Here is a 26,170-nt window from a genome sequence, read left to right as displayed (position 1 = left end):
TTCAGCATAGCTTTTCTGCTCAGCAGCATATACACTGGATCAAATTGCTTCTTAGCAATTAGCTCTATCTTAGCTCTATTTAGTTTATATATGTCATTATAAGACATTCCCTCTCTCCTTAAATCATACTTATAGTTGTCCTCTATACCTTCTTCAGTCATGAATATCCTCCTTAAATTGTACAAATCAAAGCCATACTCCATGGGTGACCTACAGAGAGAGCACCATGTCCCTGCATGTCTGCACGATTCTCCCTAATTGCACCGCCTGTGTCTACAAATGCATCGTGCTGACTATTTGCATGCTTCCAGTGTCCACGTGTTATGATTCCTTATTTTTTCTTGGCATTACTTTTTTCCACTATACAGCTCCCTGGTCCCAGAGGTGTGAACTGTGATCTTAGCTCTTAAGCTTATTGCTTTGAACTTGGTTGTATTACAAAACCTTCATGTGAATAGACCAACCTTCCTAAGCCACTGTGTGCTCTGTCTAGCTGCTTTATACTCACAGTAATTTACCTCTTAGACAATCTCTGTCACTTAGAAATGCTATCATCAGTGGTAATTTTACATTTACAAAAAGGCTAGGATAACTCAGACAAAGCAAAATTAAAAATAACATAAATCACTAAAAATCAGACTACAGCAATACACCATGAAGGTGAATCAGGGAAAAGAAAGACCCAAGTTACTGATGATTGCAGATGTCCCCAGCTAATGCTGACCTGATTTGGTAAGTGCCTGCTATGCATCACAGCTCAAAAGCACATGCCCTGCTTCTGGACCCACGCCGGCCCAGACAACTGAAATGTCTCTGTATTCAGTGACACTAGACTCGACTAAGGTCTTAATCAAAATGTCACAAGGGTAGATCAAATGCTTTGTGAAATATGTTGTGAAATACGTTCCTACACTAATCTGTAGGAAACAGACTTACAACCTTTATCAATAAATTAAATTGGATTTATCAACAAGACAATGTTGATAAAAATAAAAATTATTGCCAATTATTGACTTATTTACTACCTGGCTAAGTATCAGCTTTTGTACTGTGCTACTTGGGACTGGTGTCACGTTAACCATAACACAGCTAGCTGGGTCATCCTGCTTGCTCTGTTTATTTAATTTTCTTTCCTTAAACATTGGCACAAAACTATGAGTCTTCTGAAATTTCACTGAAATGCCAGAAGTTATTACAAATGATCTCTCTCTTGACAGTTTTGTTAGAGCTTTTTAGTATAGGTTATCTGAGCCTGCTGCTTTAAAATTATTAATGTTACTTATGATGATAAGCCTCATCTTTAATTACTTGCAGACTGAAAAGGATTTCACCATCCTTCTGTAATACAAATACTTTATCCTGCACATATTTCAGTACTAAGCATTATTAACGACACTTGCCCACTGTATCTTGTGCCATTGCAAGGCTTTCTTCATCAGGTTACTCAGCTGTTTTCACCTTTGGTTTAGCTGTGCCAGCCACAATTTCCTGTAGTACCTTTAGAGTCCTCATTCTATTTTTATAGCTCATAATTCTCCATGTATATTGATTGCAATATAGCTTCCTTTTTAAAAAATAATAAGCATTAGTAATTATGACATTTTCAACTTCTGTTGCATTTTTCATGTGCAGGTTTCACTCAGAGCACTTTATAAATATAATTAATCTTCAAAATATACCTGAGAGGAAAATAGGTAGTGAGAACTGAGTCAGTGGGAGAGAGTCAGTAAGAGACTTATCTGATCATTGTAAGTATTCCAGAACTAGGACTAGCACAGACAAGTTCTGTTTCAGAGCCTTATTTCACGCTGCAAATGGAGTTGTGCTTTGTAGGGTAATCCTTGGACAGAAGTTATTATGCAAAAATTACAAAAGAGATTTTATGAAATAAAATGTTGCAAAAACCTGAGCATCCAAAAAATAGAACAAGTTATTAAACAATGTATTTCCATGCACCTTGAAGGATAATGAAATTATAAACATAATAATTGTTAGGTTATTTAAGAAAAATAATGTCAAAACCAGCCTGCAGAAAAAGGGAAAGCTGTAAATGAGATACGGCTTTTTAAGGGTTTTGATAACATTTGATGTGACATTCTGATAAGCAAACTGAGAAAACCAAAGTGCAAACAAAATCACCATAATATGGATGAACAACTGGTTAAAAAATATATTAAAATATTACTATGAATATGTTGTCATTAAACTCAGACAGGTCTTCTGTTAGGAATCCCAAGGAGTCTGTTCTGATTCTGGTCAACACTTTTGTTTACTCAGACAATGAAGTAGAAATTTTGCAAGCACTTTGAAGGACAAGATTAGAATAAAAACTGTCTTTCTAACCAGAGAACTAGTCCAAGACCCCAAAGGTGAAATTCTGAAAAGGAAGATGAAAAATGCTTGCACTGAGGAAAAGCAAATCAAGGAAAAAATTCATCCAGGGGAATACATGGCAAGGGAACAGCAGAGCAGCCAAGGAGCTGGGATGCATAGTAGCAACCTGTGCCATTTACAGTTGTAATGTTACACTGTGGAAGTTTTAATCTTTTAGAGCTTCAGTGTATGCAGAGCCCTGGATGTCCTGACTCTCAAGCAAGCAGATTCAGGACCTGCAGACATCATGTCGTATCTCACATTCCATGGAGGCACTGCTTCTGGAATGACCCCACTGCACACACAGGCTGTGGAATGTGGTGGGTATCAGGCAGAGTTTAACTCTATCCATCTTCTCAATGAAATCAGCTCACAAGCTTTGTCAACACAAGTGCAATACCTTCTAGGAGAGCAAACATGCTCCTGGTATATATCTAATGACTATATAAAATAAAGGGAATAAAATTAGCTGTATGTATGCACATTTTCTGGTTATTTTCCTTCCTTTTTTCTGTTCAAAAGGTTTGCATAACTTGGAGTTATTTAAAAAAATGCCACATGCTTTAGACAGCTCATGGGTCTGTGGTGTGTTTGCTCTACTTTATTATCCAAGGGAATGCAGTGATTTAGACAAGAAGAGTTAAGTAAAGAGTCCAAAAAGCATTAGGGTTGGATTACAATTTGAAACATTGCCAAACTTTACTAATGGCAAGACTAAAAGTCCCACATGCCTGAAGACTGATAATTCTCAAGCACAACTCATTTTTCCTTCTGGCAAAAAAAGACCTGCACCTTTGATAAAGTCACCTTAGCAAGCAGATCTAATTCAGTGTGAAGGTGCAGGACCACACTAGAAAACAGTGAAAAAAGAGCCAAGCTATGAAATCAATCACGTACTTCAGAAAAGCATGAGGACACAGTGAGGATCAGACCCCAACAATCTGGCAGTTTTCAAGATCTCCAAGAACAAGTTGCAGCAATCCCCTATTACTGAGATTTAACTTCTCAGAAAAATGAGGGGGGAAACTCTCTCTGCTGCACAGTTTTGCTTCCTTTTAGCTACTAAACGCATATCTCTCCTGTCTCTGTTTTGATCACCAACTGCTCTCCGAGTCTTAGTATTCTTTTGGCCTCCTTCCTTGGAAATCCAGTGAGCTCTCTGTGGAGTTTGCCTTGGTTCCCCTCTCAGACAGCTGTGATTAATTCAATGTTCAAGCTCTTGAGTTAATTCTCTCATTAGATCACTTTCCTTCTTCATGGAATGATTATTCCCACAGGAGAAATGAGAAAGACTAAAACAATATTGTGCTAGTATCTGACACACTGCATCCAGGATGTTTACTTTAAATCAAATTGCCTGGAATTGCTCCAGATGTATGGCTTAAACACAAGAATCTTCTAACTGGTGGAGAACTGTAGCCACGCATGTTGCACAACATTCCCAGTTTCACTGGAATTCCTCCAAACTTCCTGGTAGGTAAGTGTACCCAGAACACGAACTTCTCCACACAGGTAGGTCAGATGACACAATCTTTTCATTGCTAGGGCATATTTTAAGACTGAAAAAGGTTTTTTTCCTTTTTTTATTACTTTTTATCATAGGCCAATCACCTTTCTACCCAACACTATTGTGAAGGTGAAGCCTGGAGCACACAGCCGTGAAATATTGCCAGTGCTCCTGAAATCACAAGCCATTCTCTGTGCATTACTCACTGGGAATGGCACATTCCCTCTGGGGGCTTTTGCAGCTCAGACGTGCTCCCCACTTTTGCTGCCTGCCAAATGGCTCCCCAGGGTATGGCTGGTCATTGGAGGGCATCATCCCACTCAGCTGGACTCTAGCACAGCCTGCTTCTCTGTACTTTGGTGCAATGTGGATACTTGGGAGAGTTTCTCAATACCCAGTTCAAGAATGCTAAACTTGCCTAGGCTGACAACTCTGATATCAGGCAGTTACCTTAATGTCACCTTTAGCTGAAGCTGTATTACAGTGAAAGTAATAAAAATACTTAATTACAAATTCCAAAATAGACAAAAGAGTTCACAAAGGCTTCTAAAGATAAAGAGAAGAGAAGAAAAGGAAGAGAAGAGAACAGAAGAGAAGAGAAGAGAAGAGAAGAGAAGAGAAGAGAAGAGAAGAGAGAAGAGAATCATTCAGCATGGCACTTCAATGAGCTTTACAGTTTCCCTAGCCATTAACAGTTCAGCTGAGAAATGGACAGAGCCATCATCACCTTGCTAGTACTGTGAAAACTTTCAAGGTTTTTTTTAAGTCTAACCCTATATTCTGGGGTTGCCTGCACAGAAAGACTAGCTTTGGGGACCCCTCTTGCTCTCCATCTTTGGGTCAATTCCAGTTCAGACCTCTACCCTACACACTAACACACATAATCATCGAGATTCATTAACCCTCACAGGAATGAAGGTAATAGTTCTTGGGCCTGGCCCAAACCTGCCGAGAGAGTGTTCTCATGCCTGGCTTAAGTCTGGAAAATGTGTTATCTCATTGTGAAGCACAATGCCTTTACTCACTGAGATGGGAAACATTCAGACCCTGCTTCTTCATCCACTAAAGCTTATGTATCACAAAAAAATATAAGCTGACAACGGGTTTTTGCAGGTATCTATTTAGAATCTAGTGCCTGTAGCTCATTAGAGGCTTTTGGCTGAGTAGACAACATGATAACCCGACCCATTGGGGTTATAATGGGTTAACCACCATTGTCTTTGAGAAGTACCTTGAAAGTACCCAGGGAACCTCTTCTCTCCTCCGTGTTGCATGAGTGTGAACTCCAGCAGCCTCTCTCATCTTATCCCTACTAGGGGCTGCAAATTCATCATGCAGCACATAACACCACCGCAGAGATTACAGCAGATGCCTTAGCACAGAGGACAAAGTGCAGAGATGCACGGCAGTTTGGAATGGGAAGTGAAGATTTCATACCCATTGAAACTGGGGGAGGAATTTGACCTGGCACATTCTAGTTAACTTTCATGGAAAGTGGCTCCCTATCACAAAACGTCCGACGGGGTTTGTCATACCTACAAATAGTCAAGGCCTTAGTTTCATGTCTCCTCTGCAAGAGCGAATTTTAGCAGCCAAGTATGGTAAGGATACTGCTTGCATGCTAAGTCAAAATGATCCCCAAAGCGACAGGTATAATGGACAGTCTTCTGACTAGAGGCAGACAGGCAAAACTGCACTTTCAAATCAATTATTTTTTCTTTTTTTTTTTTTGAGACCAAAAGCCCTCCATCTTTATGAAAGAAAAAAAAAAAACCCTTAGAGCTAACAAAGATCTTCCCATAAGAGCGGAGAACTACAACACCCACACATGCAACACCTTTTATTCGCCGATTTTTGTTGCATGTTCAAATGTATCATCCTGTAGAAACAGCACCATCTGCAGGATTTGAGGGAGGGAGCACAGACACCTTAGCTCAGCAGAACATCTTCCAGGCATCTGGAAAGGTTTTCCTGAGAAGCCTCCAGACAGGGAAATCTGAGCAGCCATGGGCCTCTGTGGGATAACACAGGGAGGACTGCAATGCTTCATGGCGCTCTGGCACAGCACAGAGGTTTTTCAAGAGATATCCTGAATAGCTTGTTTGTGAGAGTCTTCTCACTGCGGGGGGGTGGTGGTGGTACTGTGACAGCAGCTCTTCTGTGCAGGCCTGAGCAATGGGACACGTCAAAGAGCACAGGGCATGCCTTTTTTGTCGCCTGTCCTATATATCAGTCAGCACTCAGCTGGCTTATTGGCAAATATCACATTAGGAACCTATTAAATGAAGACATTTTTAATTCCTTCACTGCAAAGACTGTTATTCTTGGTGTTAGTTAATCAAAAGACTCATTATTACAGTGCAATTTCACACTGTTAAATGTACTTTCAAACTTATTCCTGAAAATCTACAGCTTGTTTTGGGAGATGCACAGTAGTGTATAGGAGCATTAGCTCCACCTTGTATAGATTGTGTGTCGTTACAAAACAAACATGCTGAAGCAGTGCCCTCTTCTGGAGGCAGAACCATTCAATCACATTAATACAGTACGGGACAGGCCTTCAGGGCAAAATTAGCAGTCTCAGCAACACTATTTTGTGTCTGTAAATTTGGCGCTATGGTGTGAAATTGTAGTACTGGCCAAGTGTCTAACAGCTGACATCAGCCAGCGACTGAGCCACTGGCATTTAGGAGAACTCTAAGCCTTTTACTCACGGGCCACTTCCGATGAATAAAATCTCAGCACGAGGGGTCTGGTTTCTTTTACTGATTCATCGATGAAAGAAAAATCTCAACGCATTTATTGGCCTGGCTTAAAATTTATACTGCATTATATCAGCATGCATCCAACTGTGTGTGCTTGAAGAAACCTTATTTTTTTAACTAGATCTATATTTTCTATTTTTTAAGACCAGCTTGAAAGGTAATTTTACCACTCTGCTGTCAAGAATGTAATGCTGATGAACGGAGAAACCAACAGTCCCCAGAGAGTATCACGATTCAGGTTCCTTCCAGAAGCACATTTAAAAGTTATTACAATGAACCGCAGAATCATGAGAAAAGCCTGAGGGGCCATGACCATTGTAACTGTAAGCAGACATGTTTTTCTTTCCCAGTCTCACAGTAAATAGATATGGAAGCGTTCCAAGAGGCTCTCTGATTGCTTTTTGCTTTGGCTGCATGTCACGTTGCTGGAACAGTTGTGGAAAACTCAGGAGGGATGCTTTTCCCTCAGAATCAGTCAGCTCTGCTGGACCCAGTGACTGTGTGCGTGTCACTCAGTATGTGATGCTCATCGCTCGATCAGTGCTCAGGCATGCAGTGACTCAGTGAATTATACAGACTAAGATGGAAGCGTGCTCTGCCTCAGGATCAGTGCTGACCCCAGTGGCCCACATGGTACTGCTACAGGGCACTGTGACGAAACATCCGTGCTGGAATGAAGAAGGTGGCCCAAACATGGCATGACACTGTAGATAAAAAGGGGGTGAGCGGGCTGGCTCTGCCTCTGGTCTAACGGCTGGCTCTGATGCCACAGTCCTGAGCTGATGACAGGCAGTTCCCCCCGCCTCCCATCTCTGGGGTTCCCCCAGGCAGACGGTAGCTGTGGTCTTTGCCCAATGCTGCCATGTTTCTCCCTCACAAGCACAGATTAAGGTGGCTAGGAATCCAGTTTGCAAAAGCATGCCTGAGGGAAGTATGACTGAGGGATGGAGATTGTGAAGGCAGTGAATAAGATGACGGCACATCTGCCATTCACCAGTTACCTCAGCAGCAGGTGCACTGAGTGAACCTAGCAGGGACCAGCTTTAACCACAGATAAGACAGTTCCTCACAGAGCAGGCAGCGAGCTCATGGTGCGCTGGTCAGAGGTGCCTGTGGGGGTGAATAGGCTCCACGGGGCCAAATGACCATGCAAGTACACAGACAAAGAATCAGACGTACCACAATCAGGGCTGATCCACCTCCTACTCCCGCTGAGGGAGAAGGGTGCTCAGCACACAGGACACCTCAACAGACCCCCTTTTTCGAAGCCCGCCGTCGCCACTCAAACCTCCCTCAGCGGGGCGAGCGCGCCATCCCCCTAAGGGCCTCCCTCTCCCGCGCGCATGCGCCACGGGCGGGCCGAGCTGGGCGCCGCGGGCGCCGGTGCGCATGCGCTAGCGCTCCCCTGCGGGCGGCAGGGGACGGGGCGGGAGAGGCGGTGCTGTCAGCCCGGGGAACGCCATGGCGTGCGCCGCGGCGGCGAAGGGCGGCGGGAGCTCCTTCTCCGATCGGCACGCCCGCCTCCTCCTGGCCCAGATCAACCGGCTGCGGGCCGGGCAGAGCTTCTGCGACGTGCGGCTGGAGGTGGGCCCGGAGGCGTTCTCTGTGCACCGCCTGGTGCTGGCGGCCAGCAGCCCCTACTTCGCGGCGCTCTTCGCAGGCGGCATGAAGGAGTCCGGCCGGGATGTGGTGCGGATCGCGGGCGTCGAGGCGGGCACCTTCCACACGCTCCTCGACTTCATCTACACAGGTAACGGCTGGCGGGGGGCGGCGGGGACGGTTGCCCGAGGGCCGGGCCGGCGGGGACGGTTGCCCGAGGGCCGGGCCGGGGTGGCGGTTGCCTGAGGGCCGCAGCCTCGAGCGGAGCCCCGCTGTCGTGTGCGTGCCCGCAGGGGTGGTGAGCATCGGGGAGCACAACGTTCAGGAGCTGATCGTCGCCGCCGACATGCTGCAGCTCACCGAGGTGGTGGAGCTCTGCTGCGAGTTCCTGAAGGGGCAGATCGACCCGCTGAACTGCATCGGCCTCTTCCAGTTCTCCGAGCAGATCGCCTGTCACGACTTGATGGAGTTCACCGAGGGCTACATCCACGCGCACTTCCTGGAGGTGCAGAGCGGGGAGGAGTTCCTGGCGCTGACAAAAGAGCAGCTGATTAAGATCTTGCGAAGTGAGGACCTAAGCATCGAGGACGAGTACCAGGTTTTCATAGCGGCAATGCAATGGATTTTGAAGGATGTGGGAAAAAGAAAGAAATACGTTGTGGAAGTACTGGAGCCGGTTCGATTCCCTCTGCTGCCAGCACAAAGGCTACTAAAATACATAGAAAGTAAGTGAAAGAAGGGAAGAAACAATATCAGATGTTTGGATTGGAGCAAACAATGTGTCATTCAGAGTTACTGGATTTTGATGGACTTTTTAAACGATGACTGAAAAGATTTAGTCTATCCAAACAAATTCTGCTTTTTAACAAATGAGTACCGCTTACTTTAAAAACATGCTTTTGAAAAAGGCTTATAAAAGTAGGCATTCTTGATTTGCCTGCTGTTTTAGGAGAAGCTAGTAACTTTTCTACAACTGAGTTACTTATCATCTGTAATTTTTCACTAGGCCTTTTTTCATCTGCTTTTTTCCTCAAGGTATTCCAGATTTCAGCCTTCGGGTGGCCCTGCAAACTCTGTTGAAAGAATATTGTGAAGTCTGTAAATCTCCCAAAGAGAACAAGGTCAGCAGTTTTCTGCAAGCTTCTAAAGGTCGTCCCCGGAGGAAAGCCAGGAAGTACCTTTATGCAGTAGGTTAGAATGTGGCTGTTTGAACCTTGTAAAACAAATGGTGAAGTAGTATCTCATATTACAGTACTGAAGGAGATACAAGATTTTTTTTAAAAATCAAAAGTTATAAAAATAGCAAAGTATTTCATCTAGCTGAGTTAACCATGTTAGCTGTTTTCTGCTTAGAATTGCACAGAAGTCCAGCATTCACATTTCTTGTCATTGTGACATGGCATTCAAAGTCTTGATTTGCCTTTTAGAAATTATTTGCCTTGGTGGAAAGCTGCAAATCAGCAGAGGATTTGCCCAGGGCTGGAATGGTATATGCAAATTCACTGCAGTCCTTGTTCTTCTGATGGCTGAAGTTTTCTCTGTCCGGGATGCTATGGTTCATGTGATGGGATACTTGAAATTGCAAGTTTTCAGCAAAGCTGGAGCTTTGTATTGGAAGGGAATGCTCTTGTTTCACCCTGTGGGAAGTAACGCTGACTTAAGATAGCAAAGGCTGTTGGCTGGTGTCTGTGTTTTGCTAAGAACACGACTGGTAATATTTGTAGTGTTGTGGTGAAGTGGTCAGCTCAGGCACAAGTTATGTGACCCTCAAGGCGACCATTCTTCCTTGTGTGCTGGAGAAACAATGCCACTTGGAAAAGTCCAATTCCTACTAAAAGTGGCTAATGGCTTTTACTGTAATTTTTTCTATGGTGTAGATATAGGGGTATGGGGATGAGCAGGAAGCTGTTACTCAGCCATGATCTTTCTACTTACTTTCTAGGTGGGTACACCCGACTCCAAGGAGGACGCTGGAGTGACAGCAGAGCCCTCAGCTGTGTGGAGCGATTTGACACCTTCAGCCACTACTGGACCACGGTGTCCTCCCTCCACCAGGCTCGGAGTGGGCTGGGTGTGGCTGTGGTGGGGGGAATGGTCTATGCCATTGGAGGTAACAGCTGAAACATGCTTTCTTTGTTACGTGGATACTCATGGATGGAGATTTTTAAAGTTATTCTTCCTGTAAGTGGTTCTGAGGAACCCAACAGTAGATAATACAACTTTTAGATATAATAACAATTGAATTGGGGTTCCTTGGTGCTCTACTGTCACTGCTTTGTGAATGCCTGTTTGGGCTCCTATGTTGGCCATTTTTACTAAGCTGCGCTCCCCTCATGGTATAGCAACTGACAGGTAAGCATGTGGACATGTGCAGATATACTAAGAGATATTGGATATTCTGCAGATTTTGTGTACCATCACTATAATAGCATTTGTTTTCTCACTTGTAGTCTAGCAGAAGCCCATAGCATAAAAGGCAGTAGTACAGGACAGACCACTTGTGGCCTGCCTACCTAGAAAGGCTTGTTATGTATGTTTGCACAAGGATGTGATAAGTAGCTCTACCAGCCCGTCATTAAAGAATGCATATGCATACTGTTTTTGTCACCACAGAACACATTCTTTGGTCTTGAAAACCCTGTCAGTTGTGCTGCGGAGTAAAAAGTGTGTAGCACTGTGTTTGTTCACCCCTGTCATGTTTTCAGTAATGTTTCAGGGAACTGTTGATGAAAGCTGTTCCTAGTGATGATGCAGTTCTGGGTATAAACAAAGCTTTTGCTACTTTGGCCATTTGGCTAGCTAAAAGAAAGATGTTGTATTCAAATGTTGCCTGTCCTGGAAGGAGTTGAAGAATGCTTCTATATCTGCAGTGCGAAACATTGCGTTTCCCCTGTCTGTTCTTGCTCTTACTATGCAGGTGAGAAGGACTCGATGATTTTTGACTGTACTGAATGTTACGATCCTGTTACTAAGCAGTGGACCACTGTGGCTTCCATGAACCATCCCCGTTGTGGACTGGGAGTATGCACATGCTATGGTGCTATCTATGCTTTGGGTAAGTTAATTTTTAAGGTACTAATTCATGGAACTTGTAAATTGATTTGATCTTAAATATTACATCTTGGTGTTGCAAATTTGCAAAGTTCAGTTTTGAAAAACAGCTGTTTACATGAGCATTAGTGTACCAAATCTTCCTGGATTAGTTATTGTTCAGTTATAACTTATTTCCATTGAAGATTGAGTGCTGGTTTCAGAACTAGTCTGTCCTGGAACAGTGCACCATATGTCTAAAAATGCAGCTAACACACAGCTTCATGCCACTAAATTCTTTCCTGTGTTTGTTGTTACTTGCAGGAGGTTGGGTTGGAGCAGAGATTGGCAACACAATTGAAAGGTTTGATCCTGAAGAAAATAGTTGGGATGTGGTGGGAAGCATGGCTGTGCCCCGTTACTACTTCGGGTGTTGTGAAATGCAAGGCAAGTATTGTTAAGTTTATCTATAAACAGTTCCAAGAGCCATTGGATTTTGAAGCTTTATGTTTCAGTCATGAACTTTTACCTTTGTCTTGTACTGTGCTGCCAGTTGCACATGCTTATGCCTCACTTACTTGTTCTTTAGTACCATATTTTTAATTGTGCAGAACTCAAAACTATAAAGTTGTCTCTGTCTTCTGCCCTTTATCTCAGGAAAAGTTTTTACACAGCTGCCAGTATGGTTATCCAGCTAGTCTTTCAACAGTTGATTGTCCTTCCTGATACTGCTTTTATTTATCTTCCGTATTTGGGTTTGTGCATGTTTCTTTGTGACAATCTGAAGAGTTGCCACAGGTTATTTTAAGACAGACATGTCTAAAGACTTGATCTATAAATGTGCTTATTAAGTATTTGATCCAGGCCTGGTCAGCAGCTGCAGCCTTCTCAGTTCTCTCCCCTGCACTTGATTAATTATTGCTTTCGTTAGAGTTTCTAGTTACTCACTTGAAAGCTTTATGTATGCTACTGCTAGACAAATGGGAGAATTTTTATCTGGCATTCTTAAGTCATCTTAATGTCAGGCTGAAACTTGTAACAGACATTTTCTGCCTTTCAAACCTTTGTATTATGAAACCTAACAAAGGAGAAACTCTGTTTCTACAGGTTTGATTTACGTTGTTGGTGGTATCAGCAATGAAGGAGTAGAGCTACGTTCCGTTGAAGTCTATGACCCAATATCTAAACGTTGGTCTGAGCTCGCTCCAATGGGCACCCGAAGAGCATATCTTGGTGTAGCTGCTCTCAACGATTGTATCTATGCGGTGGGAGGCTGGAATGAATCTCAGGATGCACTTGCTACTGTAGAAAGATACTCCTTTGAAGAGGTATGTTAGAGTCCCTTTCTTGAAATGTAGATTGCATAATTTTTTTTAAGATGCTATAGAGGTAGCCTGCTTTCTTCTTTAAAAAGCAAAAAGTTGGAAATTCCATTTCCTTTTCACTACTGGCTGGTAATCTGAGTGAAACAAAGCTTCAGTGACCTCAGGGTCTGTCTGTCCTAACCAGTCTGCAGAATCTTGCTATCTGACTTAGTGGAATGTTTATGAAGATTGTGTGCATGCTTTTGGGAAACTGAAAGCTAAGCAATACTGATGATGCATAGATACACTGTAGTTTGGTAAATACTTAGGGTTAAGATGGGGGGGGTAGATTCCCCCTCTGCAATAGAATGGTCAATGATCTGATGAGAGAGGAAAAAAAAACCACCCTGAAAAAGTAAGAGTTACCCTTTGTTGCAAAAGTTGAGGATCTTTCTTCTGCATCAAAATGTAATGGTGTTTCAGCATGACTAGAAAAATCACTTTAAACACTTAAGCTTTTGAATAAGATAAGTTATTCCTGACTATTATTGCTCATGTTTCTGTGATGCTCTTTGGAACAGTAGCTAGTGTTAAAAGCAGAACATAATCCAGTGTGCCATCCTGTTTTGCTTTTGGAATTGAATCTAGTTTTCCTTATTTCCCACCTCAAACTGTGTACCATTCTCTATTTTGGAGACAGACTGCATCTTGCAGTGACTGACGAAAGGGAAGGTTGTTGTGTACAGACAATATGTCATCTGTTCTTTAGTCACTGGCATGATTTCAACCACTTATGAAAGCGGTGTCATTGCAGTTGTGATAATCCTCTTAATACTGTATACACGCCATATCTGAGCCTCTGAAGGGTATGCATAGCGTTCTTCGTATATGTTTCAGTTCTTAAGCTTTAAAAGTTACTTCTATCAGAATCGGGGCTTACCCTAAAACTACTTGTTGACTCTTCCACCTTCTCATTAGGAAAAGTGGGTTGAAGTTGCACCAATGAAGATACCAAGAGCTGGTGTCTGTGTTGTGGCTGTGAATGGATTTCTTTATGCCTCGGGAGGCCGAGCTCCCAGTCATGATTTTGCTGCTCCGGTAACGTCTGACTCTGTTGAAGTTTATAACCCTCATATGGACAGTTGGACTGAAATTGCCAACATGATCACCAGCCGCTGCGAAGGAGGTGTAGCTGTGCTGTAAAACACAAAGAAGAAAAGTCCTTCAAGGAATGAGAAAATCTGTCTCCTCCGATTTCTGGTTTCATTGGCCAGAAACCTCTTCTAACACAGGAGCTTCAGTAGAGACAGTGGAGAATTAGATCAGAGGGCTTTTCCTGAGCAAAAGGAAGTATTAAAACTCTTGCCCTTCAAATTGGCTTATCCAATGTCTATGTTGGGAAGTATTCTTCCAAGGGGCATTCCTACTCTTATGACTGGATTAAGCTCACTGAAATAAATGGTGAAATTGCCCTGTAGAAATCTGAAGAAATCATTGCAGCACATTAGAGACATTGATCAGGTTGTTAACTCTCTAAGATGCACCAAAGCTAGCATTTTTAGCTGGCTGTACAATCTGGAAAGAGGCTACAAGGAAGGACAGCTAGGAGTTACCTGTAGATAAGAGCAGATGGCTACTTGGTTAGCTTTAGTTGTCCTTTTCTGGTGGAAAACAAGGAAGAGAAGATAACAGATGGGGAGGACTTGGTACCTCTACTTATGACCTGGATGCATTTGAGCCTCTTTTCTGCTGCTGGACATGATGGGCGTTAAATATGTATTGGATATTTACTTTCTGGCCACTCCACTAACTTGGATGGTGCGTGGCTGAGAATTTCCTGGTCTGGAAGGTTCTTCTCACGGTTCTAATAATGTCATTCCACTTCAGCATAGGCTTTTCTTCTCAGTGGTATCAGTGATGACAGTAGAGCTTGTTTTTGTGTAAGCTCTGATGGATTTTAAACAGAAATGCTGTTCATTAGATTAGCTGTTCTGTTTAGGACTGCTCTTAGTATAAAAATATAGGGAAAGCCTTTTGCCCTTTTTTAGGTTGTTTTTTTTTTCCTTAGTTAAATGTGTTTTACCCTGTGTTACACATGCTGAGACTTGGCACTGGAATACATGCTATTCTACAAGATACACACATTCATCCTTGCTATGTCTTGTATCCTGCCTCTTCTAAATTTGAGCAGACGGAGCGTTTTGTGATAGAATTAACTGCATTCAGCATTAAAGTGATGCCATTAGTGTGTTTTGCCTAAGGAGTTTGGATCTAGCTTGGATAAACTTAGTAGAACAATACTACTAGGAGTTTGGAGTTATTTCTAGATTAATTTAATTAATGTACTTGAAGTTGCTTTTTGCACAATATGACTGCATTTCTGCACAGCTGTGGATGATTTGGATGGAGCCTGAAATAAGGCTGCTTGAACTTTGATAGACAGTGTTATTCTGGAACACAAAACCACAACTGGAATGTCACAAAACAGGAAGCCTGCACTGTGTAGACAAAGGAGCATACATGCTGTCTAGGTCAATATCCCCTGTGAAAATTAACAAATTAATACATGAATAAAAGCCTCCAAGGTGAGTCTTGCAGGTACCTTAAGAAACTAGGTCTTACATTTTAACATAGGGCTGGGAGATTGCCAGGCTAAAACATGCTAGATGATGGAGCATTTGTTTCTCTGATCGTTCTATAATCTTGTGCGTGCTTTTACTTCAAAAGGATTTCTTACGTGTGTGAACTAATGTCTATTCTGTCTTTTGTCCCCAAGTTTAAGCTTGTTTTAAACAGGTTTTCATAATAAAATGCATTGTTCAGAACTGACTGTGGAATGCTTTCCTATCATAATGACTTGTATCACTGCCACTTTCTTTCTTTCTTTTTTTACTGGAAGTCCTATTTCCCAGGAGGACACTAAGAAAGATAGTTTATAAATGTTGACTATTTGAAAGGTGCAAGTAACACACTTCTGTAGTGAAACACTCATGTATTTCTCTTTCCAGTGTAAAATCACTCTTGGAAGTCTGGCTGCCATGCCAGCTCTGTGCAGCCCTCTCTGGGATCAAATATTTCTTAGGCTTTCTTTACACTTCAGGATCCCTTCTGAACCATTTGGGAAACATTACCTTAGATGTATTTTATTAGTTTGGGAACTATGAGTTCACTTCTGATCCTTACCCATGAACTTTCTGGTTTAGTGGAGCTTGGGGGAGCCTGCTGTTGTATGAAGTTACCTTCTCCGTTTTCTGTAGATGATTCTATCGTGTTTGAATGAAACTTTGATTATGGTCTCTGATACTCAGCACCTCTGAGTGCCAAAGGCAGTACTTTTCTCTGGACCCATTTTTAAAAATGCCATGTCTAAGTAAGAAAGAATAAAAGAACTGTTTTCACAAAGGCAGTTTTACTTCTTTTATATTCAGAGAGCACTGAAATATAATGCTGTTTCAGAGGTACGATGCTGTTAACAGGTTATGAAAGTTAGAGGTTCATGTACATAGTTGCTGTTTCAGGAATATCCTGTAAGAGGATAGACAGATTTCCTAAACATCTGTTCTTTGCAGAATGAACAGGTAACAAATTTTAAGTGACAGTATGTGCTTTATTCTGTCTAGAACAACAATGGAGTACAGTGCTTTAAGAGAACTATGAGGATTATCTAAATTGGTCCTAAGATTGCGTGTGGGTGCCTCTTTTCAGCTTTCTTCTTGCATCTTATACTGTACTTAGAGAATACTTAAGATAAAAAGCCTGCAGTAAATAAATACACCCACATACAATTTCATAGGTTTCTTGAGGTAGCTGAGGCTGGAAAAGAAAATCCATGTGACTTAAGTTGTATCTTCTTCCCCTAAATACTATGTTAGGAAGACTTAAGTACAAAGAGCATAGGCTCCTGCAGGGTTTTCAGTAATTGGCCCATCATGGAGGGGTTGCAGGCTACATGTCCATTTGTACCGAGCCCAGGTGCTCAAATAAAACAAGTTTTGAGGAAGGAGATGGCAGAAACTACTTTCAATCCCATTATCTAATCCCTTAGTGCCAGGATTGAGTCCTTGTGTCATATCATCAGTTGATAGTACTTTAGGAGGAGTATGACAGATCTTTATGGCTATGTTGCATGCAGCTTCCTTGGCTCAGTAGCTCTAAGTCCAAACAAACCCTAGGAACAGATGGCCCAGGTATCATTTTTAAGTAAGCGTGAGTTTGAAGTAACCTTCTGTCTCTTGTGGTGCCTTGTCAAGGATGCAAAGCTTCCCCTTCTAGCCTTCCTTTCTAACTTTCCCCGCTCCATCACAGCAGTTGGATGACGTATTTTTGGCGAGTGCTGACCTTGGCTTACCACTGCAAGTAAACCTTGCCTATCCATTCTTACCTGACTAGCACTTAATCACATAGCATTTTCAGCACCTTCTCAGCTGAAATGAGAGTTTTGTCCTGTAACACAGGAATTGAACATGCATGTGCTTTTGCATAATTCTCTGCTGCTTCTTTAAACACTAAACTAGAACTGCTCTCACCTTGTTACTGTTTATGACTACAGTTGTTCTCCCCACCACAGAACACTATCACACACTGTAGTTAAACCAGGTACTTTAATAACTCAGCACAGAGCAATTCATACCCACGTCATATGAATCTCCATTTTAAATTCGTATGACAATAACATCTCATTCACGAGTGATGCTTTCTTCTGTGGATAAGGACAGACTCGTGCCTGCCCTGGAAATCATCAGTATTTACAATCGTTCCCTATTAAACTTGCTAAGTAGTTTACTTCGAGAATAACCATCTTGATCACTGCCATCTTATGACTTCTAAGCACAAGTAAATCTTTATTTCCCCTGGAACTCAATACAAATACTTTATTGCCAGATAAAATACCTTTTTCCTCTTGATTTATTATTTTGTGTTCTGCCACTTATTTCTGCTGTTACTTAGCTGCTCCTCTGAAATAGTCTTCAGTGCTGCAGTAGCTAACAGCGATATTACCATCACCACTGTTCCTGCTACCCTCAGTACTTTAAACCACCTGGGATAAGTAGGAAGAAGGGAAATGTCATAATGTAGTGCTATCCCTAAGGCGATTACTAGCATTATTGCACCATGAGTGATATCTTTAAAAAGTAAGGCTTGCCAGGCAAACAGAGGAGGAACTGTACTGTTAGCCAGGTTCAGCCAGTCTGGCTTGGCTGGGCTGTTTTCTGGGACAGCAAACCCCCACCTCATTCCTCCTAGGAAAGAGACTGTTACGGCACCATACGTGATCTGAGCAAATGCCAGCTCTGGGTAGTAGGTCCCTTGGATGGCCATTGACAGTGGCACAGAAACAAACGGAATTAGCCCTGCGAGGCTTAAGTAAAGGGCTGGCTTTGGAGAATCCTTTAGTGATTTCATGCTTTGTTGCAATATGCCCGTGTCTTCAGTTTCAGATTCTTTGGGGGTTTTCTTCTTGAAGAAGGGGAGAGAGGTGTGAAAAGCCTGGGGCTTGATTGCATGTACTGATGCTGGGCTGAGGCTTGGAGATCTTGAGAGAAGACACATATCTCTCTGCAGATGGAGGCCAAGAGAAGAGCAAGTTGTCTTATTCTTTCCATACAGCAGTAGTCTGGGATCAGTTAACTTCTGGAGCTGCAATTGTAGAACTTGTTCTGAACACCTTAGAATATCTACAGTTCCTAAACTGTACTACAGTTACCTAAACTACCTATGAAATATTGTACCAAGTAATTTTCCAAGTCAAGTCACATCACAGCTGCCCTTCTGCTTGGTTTTCAGGTGTTTTTAACTTAACTAATTAAGGTAACTGATGCAGCTTTCACAAGCTCGCTGATGAAGAGCAACTAGGCTCTTCAGAGTGAATAAGCAAACCTTACTCACAAGAAAAGGTTTGTGTACCCACCCACGCGTGCATTCTTTAGGCATTTTTAAGTTAATATATGAGTCCTTTTCAGCGTAGAATATAAAATGATTACAGAAGTAGGACAAGGTCACCCCAGAAACTAGCTACTATCCCCTCACCACTCTACAAAAAGAGCAAAAAAGGCCTTTAGACAATAAAATTTGATTTTACAAAAGAAATACCTTAGCTTTGGCTAAAAGCTGCTGTAGAAGCTAGGAATTTTCTCAGAAAAGCTGAGTGATAAACATGTGGCTACTCCAACTTGTAAGTCACCTTTTTTTCCAATGCTCCAGTCATACCTTTTGCTATTTTACTTTTAAATAAATATAGACAGCAAAGAAGGCTTCAGAAACTTACTTTGAAAGGTGTGTGGAAGCAGCATCGTTGTACGAGACGAAACATATTTCCTTTATCAAGGGCCTAAAGAGAAAAATTCAGGAGAAGGTCTGAAACTGATGAATAGCCAAGTTTGGTTTATGTCCAAAGTTAAGTCACAATCTAGGCTTGTTTATCAGATGCGAGACTCTTATAGATAGATGTACGAAGACAAACATTTGATGTACAAAATCCTTATTTACCCACTACAGGATATTGTGTTTCAGGTAGCTCTATGAACTTCAGTTCTAAAGTTGTAATTACTGTTACAAGAACAATTTCTAATTAAAGAACCGAGTATCAGAAAACAAGCGATGGCTTGCCGTTTACGGATCATCTCCCCTTCACGGGCTAAACGGCTGCACGCAGCTGATAAACGACCAATTCCTCACGTGTGGAAAAAACGATCCTTAACTGTAAAGGAGTGGAAACTTCATCACCCCCCAAGCTGCAGGTCAGCTACCTGCAGGGGGGACAAAACTAACCGGGAAGGGCAAGCAGCTCGCCGGTGGACTTGACACGGTCCTGCAGTTCCAGGGAAGGGGGGCGGCTCCGCGCGCCGAAAGCCCCAGCCCGGAGGGAGAGGGGAGAGGAGCGGCGGTGTGGCCGGGAGAGATGCAGGTCGCACCGGGCCGAGGCACTCACCCCGGGCTGGCACGGAGGGGCCGCGCTGCCGACCGGGGAACGCGCGGGGCGCTGCAGCCGGGCGGGCGCGGGCTGTGCCCGCCACTGGGCCCCAACCACGGCGGTACGCACCGGCTCCTGCCCGCGGCCTCCCCAGCTGGCACGGCCTCCAGCCTCCTCGCTGAGGCGGCTTCCGGTGCCCCGGGAAGCGCTCCTGCGGGGCCCGGCGCTCAGCGGTGCAAGTCCGGGCGGGAGCACGCGCGGCCCGTCTCGTTCCGCCCGGCCGGGGAAGGGCCCAGGTGTGCGTGGCGCCCACCAGAGCCGGCCGGCCCGGCCCCGGGCGTGCTAGAGACGGGGGACAGCAGAGCCGAGAAGGCGCGCTCCTTCCCCTGCCGCCGCGGCACCTCGCTGGCTCCCAGCCCGAGGGCTGCGGCTGGGCTGGCAGAGCGGCGACAAGGGCCGCTGCTGCCCCGGGGGTTGCTGAGCGGGGTGAGGGGGCCGCTCCTGCTCTCTCGGTTTCGGGACTTCCGCAGCGGGCGAGCCTCGCTCTCGCGGAAAGGAGCCGTGGGCTGGCGGCGGACTACAAATCCCAGCTTGCACGCGGCGCCGCGCCCGGCCGATCGGCGCGGCGCGAGGGCGCAGGGCCTTCTGGGACGCGTAGTCTCCGGTGGCGCCCGACAAGTGACGAAGGCAGTGCGTGCTACTGGCTCTGATTGGTGGGGCGGGGGGCGCGCGCGCGCCCCTCTCCTTGGCCGGGGCGGGGGTGGGGAGCGCTCCGCGTGGCCGTCGGGGGAGCCAGGTAGGCGTGTCCCTTCCGCCTCCTCGGCCCCGCCCCGCGCGCTCGCAGACCCCGCCCCCTCCGGCCCCCGGCCGGGCAGGGCCGGGCAGCCATTTTGGGCAGAGCTTTGTTATGGTTCTGGGGCCGCAGGAGGCAGCGAGAGGGGCCTGGCCGGTGAGTGCGGCTCCCACAACCCTCCTCCCGGCTCCCCGCTGCGCCTCACCGCGCGGCCCCGTCGCCCGCCGCTCCGGGTCCCGGCCTGCCGCCCCCCGCCGGCTCCGCGGCCTCGGAGCGGCCCGGGATCGGCCTCCCACCAGGCCGGGACCCCGCTGGCGGCGGCGGCGGGGGGCGGTGCGGCCGCCGGGGGGGCTCTCTCCACCCTCGGCCCCGCGGCGCGCCCACCCCCGTCCCTCAGCTGCGGCGGGCCCGCGAGGAACCCGCTCCCGAAGGCGGCAGCGAGGGGCTCCCTGCGGGGCAGGGCCGCCGGGCCGGGCCGGGGGAGGGTGGTTGGGGCCGAGGCTCCTCGTTTATTGTTTCCTGCTTGGCCGGAAAGTTCGGAGCGCCTGACACTGCCTGGGCGCTGCCGCGGCCGTTCCGGCTCTCGCCCGGAGTTTAGCCTTGTCCTGTCATCAAGCGGGCCGGTCGGGTGCGGGGGTGGGGGGGGCGAGCAAAGGACGGGCCGGAACGCCGCGTTCCGCCGGGGCGGCGGGGTGAAGTCCCCGGGGGGCCGGGCCGGGCGCGGGGCTTCCTGCGCGGCGGCCCGGGGCGGGCGGAGCGCCCGCGGCAGGGGCGACTCCGCTGCCGTCTGTTTTGATTGCGAGCTGGAAACGAAACTGGGTGAGCCGTGCTGGCTCGGGCCGTTTCCCTTCGCCGCTGTGGGATTTACGGCCGCTCTTTCCGGCAGCCCCCGGCGGGAGGGGGCGGTCGGCGCCGCGCAGTGACACGTGTGCTGCGGCCCGCCGAGCCCGAGCTTCCCCCGCCCGCTGCCAGCCCCCCTCGGCCGACCCGTGCCGGGGCGAGGGCAAACGGAGGCTGGGAAACTTGTCAGGTGCCCCTCGTTGTTTGTTCGCACAAACCCAGCGCCTGGCGTGAGCGTGAGGTGGCTTTTTTTCCCGTCGTGTAAGTTACTGCTGTGTGTCCGGTGGGTTTTATGCCCTGTTGGCCTAAGGTCTTGCACGGTTTAACTTAAAACGGCTGTAGCTGGACTTGATCAGGATATCTGCGTTCACACCTAGCGTTGCAAAGATGCATTTAAGGCTTTGAATTGAATTCGGTTTAGTAATGAGCCGTTTTGGAACGATTTTAGAGCAGTTAGTGGGTGTCTGCACAAGTTACGAGTTTTTAAACAGCTTTAGAGGAGCAGTCGCTATTTAAATCCTTGTAAGTAATGGCAGAATCGCTTAAGAGCATTGCTTAAAAATCTTTTTATATTAACGTGAGCAGGTAAATCAGCCTTCCTTTCCCCGCCCCCGAGGTCTGAGTGACACAAGTGTTAGTAATGTTGATAATACTTGGAAAGGTTGCAAGTGACTGAGGGAAGTATGGAAACAGCAAAGGGGGGTGTGGAGATGAGAAAACAGCTGAGATAATTAAAGAGCCATCAAAGCTGAGTTTACTGTAGAGTTGACATTGCTTCTATAAAAATGTTAGGTGGTTATGAAAAAATCTTATGCAAATGTTACTTCATGAATGAATATGGATGGAATTTCAGTGAAAGGTTCCCTGTGCTTATCCATTTGGAGACCGGTATTTCAAACTTGCAGTCTCTGACTTAGGAAGGAAACAGGTGTAGAGCAGTGGTAGGAAGAAGTAAAATCACCAGGTTTAAGAGCAGTTTGTCCTCTTGCATTCTTTCTGATTGTTTCTAGAGAAAAGTACCTTAAGAAGAACTTCTTGAAGTTTTGTATTTAGAATAGAAAAGCTTCAGGTGATACTTTCCTTTTTTTTTTTTAACAGCTATTTGTGGGGAAGTGCTGCCTCTGCATTTTATATTCATCTGGTTTGTAGTCTTAATCCTATATGACACAGAAGTTTCCATTGCAGATATCATACTAAGACATAAAGCAAAAATATGCAGGGAACAGATGGCATTTTAAAATAAAAAAACAAGTCCTGTTTTTTCTGTGGATGTCTCAGAAATAAGAGGAGCAGAATGCAGATGTGATATATAACAAATGAAGTGGAAGTCCACACTTTCTGAATTGTTAGGAAAAATACTTTGAGAACATTTTGCAGGGTATGGTTGCCTTGTCTCACAGATGTGACTGCTTTTTACATGGTGTGTTACTGCCTCTTGAAATCCCTGTTTTAAATTAGGAAATGAAGTCACTACAGAAAAATAATCTTCACTAGCGTTTTCATGAAATGTAAATAATATTTCAAGAGCTGTGGGATACTTTTTTTTTAATACAGAAAAATACTGTGGTTGGACCTGTGAATTTCTTCAGGACTGTGGGGTGTCAGATAATGTAGTTCTTTACTAAGTGAACAAAAACTATTGGCTCAAGAGTTAAAGTTGCGTGCTTTTAATTTAATTTCACTGTTACAAGATGTTTGAAGTTAGTTGTGTTGCTGCTGAATTGACTTAGTTGTGAAGTGTACTTCAGGGCGTGCTTTATTCATTTGTATGAACAAATTGGAAAAGGGCTGGCTATGTTCAGTAGACCTAAAACATAAAACACCTCTCTTCAGTAAAGTGCTGGCTGCTTTTGCACAGATACAACTTTTTCTTACGGCTTTGTAAAAACACAACCATCGGATGACTGTTGCTATAACTTGTACAAGGAAAGGTCATAGTTACCGAATTTTGCAGTTGGCGAGGTAGTGCGTATATCAGGAAGTTTGTTTGGGATTTTTAAGTTTTATGTTAATTTACTTGTAGAGGCAGGAGTGGTTTAGATTTTGTTCTGTTAACACAGCAATGTAAGTAGAAATTTTTCTGTCATTTACGTAGTGACCAGGATACAAACTAAATCGTATGTGGCTTTCGTTTCAGTAAGAGTAATTGAAGTGCATGTTCTCTTTACTTGTCAGATTTGATGAAAAGCGGTGAAGTTGGCAGAAACATAGTCCTGCTTAGAATACTTCATGAATGCCAGGATGTTGTTTAACTTGCGTTCTGTAAGTTAGTATGTTCCTGTGAAAATGTGCCAAACTTCAATGAGTTACTGTATGGTCAGAAGATAAATCTACATTTTTGGGAGTGGATTTAGGTAGACATTGATAGTGGCTAAGTATGCACCACCCCATACATGTATGTGCAAACACTGTGCAGACCTAAAAATTCTAGGTTAGATGAGGCCATTAGCATAACAGTAAGTGGGAAGGGAAGCATACTGGTTAACTTAATCATACATATTAGTGATCAGGCTGTATCACTCCAAACTGGAATTTCTTGATTAAAGTGTGCTTAACTATTTCCATCCCTGCCTTCTCTAGCTGGCCTTCAAAAGTGTCAGAAGAAGAATTTTAACACTTTATGCTTCTTAGACCTTTCTGTAATTAAACAGCAGAAAGACTTTGCAAAGTGTTGGTGTATGCAGTTCCATAAAATGACTAATCTGAAATAGTTGCACTTCCAAAGTCTGGCTTAACAAAAATCCTTTGAACCAATGCATCCAAACATAACTGAGATTTTCTGCAATAAATGATGCTCAGAAACAAATATTTTGCAGCATGTGACCTTGTGCTTCAGGGACTGTTGTACACTAGAGTGTTCACCAGGAGCTGCTGAAGTTCTAGGATTTACAGTCATTCTAGCAAAAGTGGCAATGTCTTTTCTCCTTTTTTGGTTTTTTCCTCTCCTTGAATCTTGTGATCACTTCCGGTTCAGTGTTTTCATAGTCTTATCCTCCACCCTGGAAGGCGCATCATAGCTTCACAGTGTGATGTTGGTGGCTCTTAGTAAGCAAAGGTGTGTATGTATATAATGTTGCTTGAATGCATGCCCTTGGTTTTAGGAATCTCCTTTTTCCAGTACAGGAAGAAATGAAGAATTTTAAATTTATTTCCCCTGGAGCAGTTTTATTTTCAGCATCTGTTCTAGGTTCAGGTAGATAGTAAGTGTCAGGGTGGATAGTGGTACGGCCAAGAATGACTGGTAGTGGGGATAGAGGTTTAGTGTGGCAGGGACTGCTTGCCAGCATATCTGTGTGACCCTCATAGTATAGTTGCAACGTACGGAACATGTGGCAATGATCATCACTTCTTGAAATTTTGTCATTTTCAGTTTGTGATGAACAGTTAACTTGTAAATAAAGGACTGAGCGTGCCATGGAGGTATATGGTATTACTCTGGGCGCAGAAATCATTGGTATCCATAAAGTAGCTGGTGAATTTGCATGGTAAAGATTACAACAGGTCTGCAGCCTTTCAGCAGAAAGGAGTGTTTTGCCATTGTGTTCCAATGTGTCATCCCTCATCAAGGGATTAATAAGGATTCACGTGAGGTGGTCTGAAAAGACCTTTGCTGATCTTAAAAAAAACTCAGCAAGGGAGCTCTCTCACCCTGAAAATGTTGAATGTGTTACAATCTTGACTGGTAGTTTGGGAAAACCATCTTTCTTTTACTTTGAATTCTAGTTAAAGTAGAGAAACAGGTTAATGACGACTTTAATGTCTTCAGGTTGGCTGGGCCTTATGGAATGTATCCTATAGTATTTAGGGAACTGAGAGCCAGTGGGGGTGGGAAAAGTTCCAGAATACTGAAAAATGTTGAGGAGCGCTTTCCCTTGCAACATCTAGAAGAAGACAGGACTTGGATATGTTCAAGGGAAGAGTGTTCACATCAGGGATTGTGTCCCGGATCACGTACTGTTTAGTGTTTTCACTTCTCTACCTTGAAATAATATTCTTACTGAACGCACTGATGATATTATCTTGACAAATTCAAGAAATGGTCTGAAATCAATAGCATTGACTTCAGCCATTTTGGTGTAGATGGTTTCAAATTGCTGTCTTTAGGAATACTACCTCGTGCAGACAAGTAACAGCTGGCTAGGCAGCAGTTCTGTGGGAGAGTATCTAGGGGTTGAGTGGTTCCTAAATTATCGTGACTCAGCAGCATCACTGTAATGAAAATTCATACTGGAACACATAAAAGAGCATTGTAAAGAAGGTAACGAAGCAGTTCTTCCATTCTGCTGAGGAGCTGAGAGCCTTCAGCTAAAAGTATCTCGTTTGGTTTGTGATACTATCATACTATGGGAGAGTTATGGCTGGGTAGCAAGATCTGTAAAGAAGATAACAAAGTCTGTAAAAGAGAGAACCCCTGAGTGAGGATTGGGAAAAAAATTTGGATTGTTTAGCTTTAGAATGGTTTTACACAGCTTGTGTTTCATCAGACATCAGCAGGTGATCTATAAAGCAGCTTTAAAAAGTTACCTGCAGGTATAACTGGGAGCCAGTTCTGACATCCTGTCACTGCCTTCAAGCTGTCATGCTTGGTAGGTGGGTCACATCAGTTTTTTTCATCATCAGTGCTTTGAACTTAAAAGCTTGTAGCTTCAACAGTAAAATTGGAGTGGTTGTGGGGGGGTTGTTTGTTTTTTAAAAACATGACTATATTTGATCCTAGAGTATGTTATTACGTCCTTTTTCTGCTGCCAAACAGTGCTGGGATACAGAGTGGTCTATGGGACTTCCCCCTTGGCCCCCTAAAAAAAAAACCCAAAACACCTGCTAAGGTTGCCTTTCAGTCAGGGAATACTGAAATACTGGTCTGGAGAAAAGATATCTTAAAAGGTATCTGCAAAGAGAGATTAGTCAGCTTGCCATATCCATCATGAATAAAACAAGTAGTTATGGGTTGAAATTGCAGCAGAATATATTTAGGTTAGGCATTAGGTGTGGGGACAGGCTTTCAAGCCATAAGAATAACGAAAACAGATTGTAGAGATACACTGGAGA

At 44.4% G+C, this 26,170-nt stretch overlaps 3 protein-coding genes across 3 annotated transcripts in view; 2 read left to right on the top strand and 1 right to left on the bottom strand.

The window, feature by feature from the left end:
- The first annotated feature begins 8,106 nt into the window (after positions 1–8,106).
- On the top strand, positions 8,107–15,393 carry IPP (intracisternal A particle-promoted polypeptide). Its single transcript, XM_059822194.1, has 8 exons — positions 8,107–8,395; positions 8,538–8,969; positions 9,280–9,435; positions 10,187–10,354; positions 11,162–11,299; positions 11,599–11,721; positions 12,382–12,602; positions 13,557–15,393. The coding sequence occupies exons 1-8, from the start codon at positions 8,107–8,109 to the stop codon at positions 13,779–13,781; spliced, it is 1,752 nt and encodes a 583-aa protein (XP_059678177.1). The 3' UTR covers positions 13,782–15,393.
- Positions 15,394–17,038: 1,645 nt separating this feature from the next.
- Positions 17,039–19,477, bottom strand: TMEM69 (transmembrane protein 69). The gene is made up of 3 exons (XM_009822244.2): positions 19,347–19,477; positions 18,844–18,906; positions 17,039–18,215 (listed from the first exon to the last, which is right to left on the bottom strand). Exons 2-3 carry the CDS (start codon positions 18,886–18,888, stop codon positions 17,487–17,489), a joined length of 774 nt encoding a protein of 257 aa, XP_009820546.2. The 5' UTR covers positions 18,889–18,906; positions 19,347–19,477; the 3' UTR covers positions 17,039–17,486.
- Positions 19,478–20,417: 940 nt separating this feature from the next.
- GPBP1L1 (GC-rich promoter binding protein 1 like 1) overlaps positions 20,418–26,170 on the top strand; it is a 33,546-nt gene continuing 27,793 nt past the window's right edge. Inside the window, exon 1 of the mRNA XM_059821767.1 lies at positions 20,418–20,437. The gene's annotated coding sequence lies outside the window, so the exon portion shown is untranslated. The remainder of the gene's footprint in view (positions 20,438–26,170) is intronic.

This window comes from Gavia stellata, chromosome 10, assembly GCF_030936135.1.
Source record: "Gavia stellata isolate bGavSte3 chromosome 10, bGavSte3.hap2, whole genome shotgun sequence".
Taxonomy (NCBI): Eukaryota; Metazoa; Chordata; class Aves; order Gaviiformes; family Gaviidae; genus Gavia; species Gavia stellata.
Note: the sequence above shows the minus strand (reverse complement) of the source record. Positions and strands in the feature narration are given on the sequence as shown.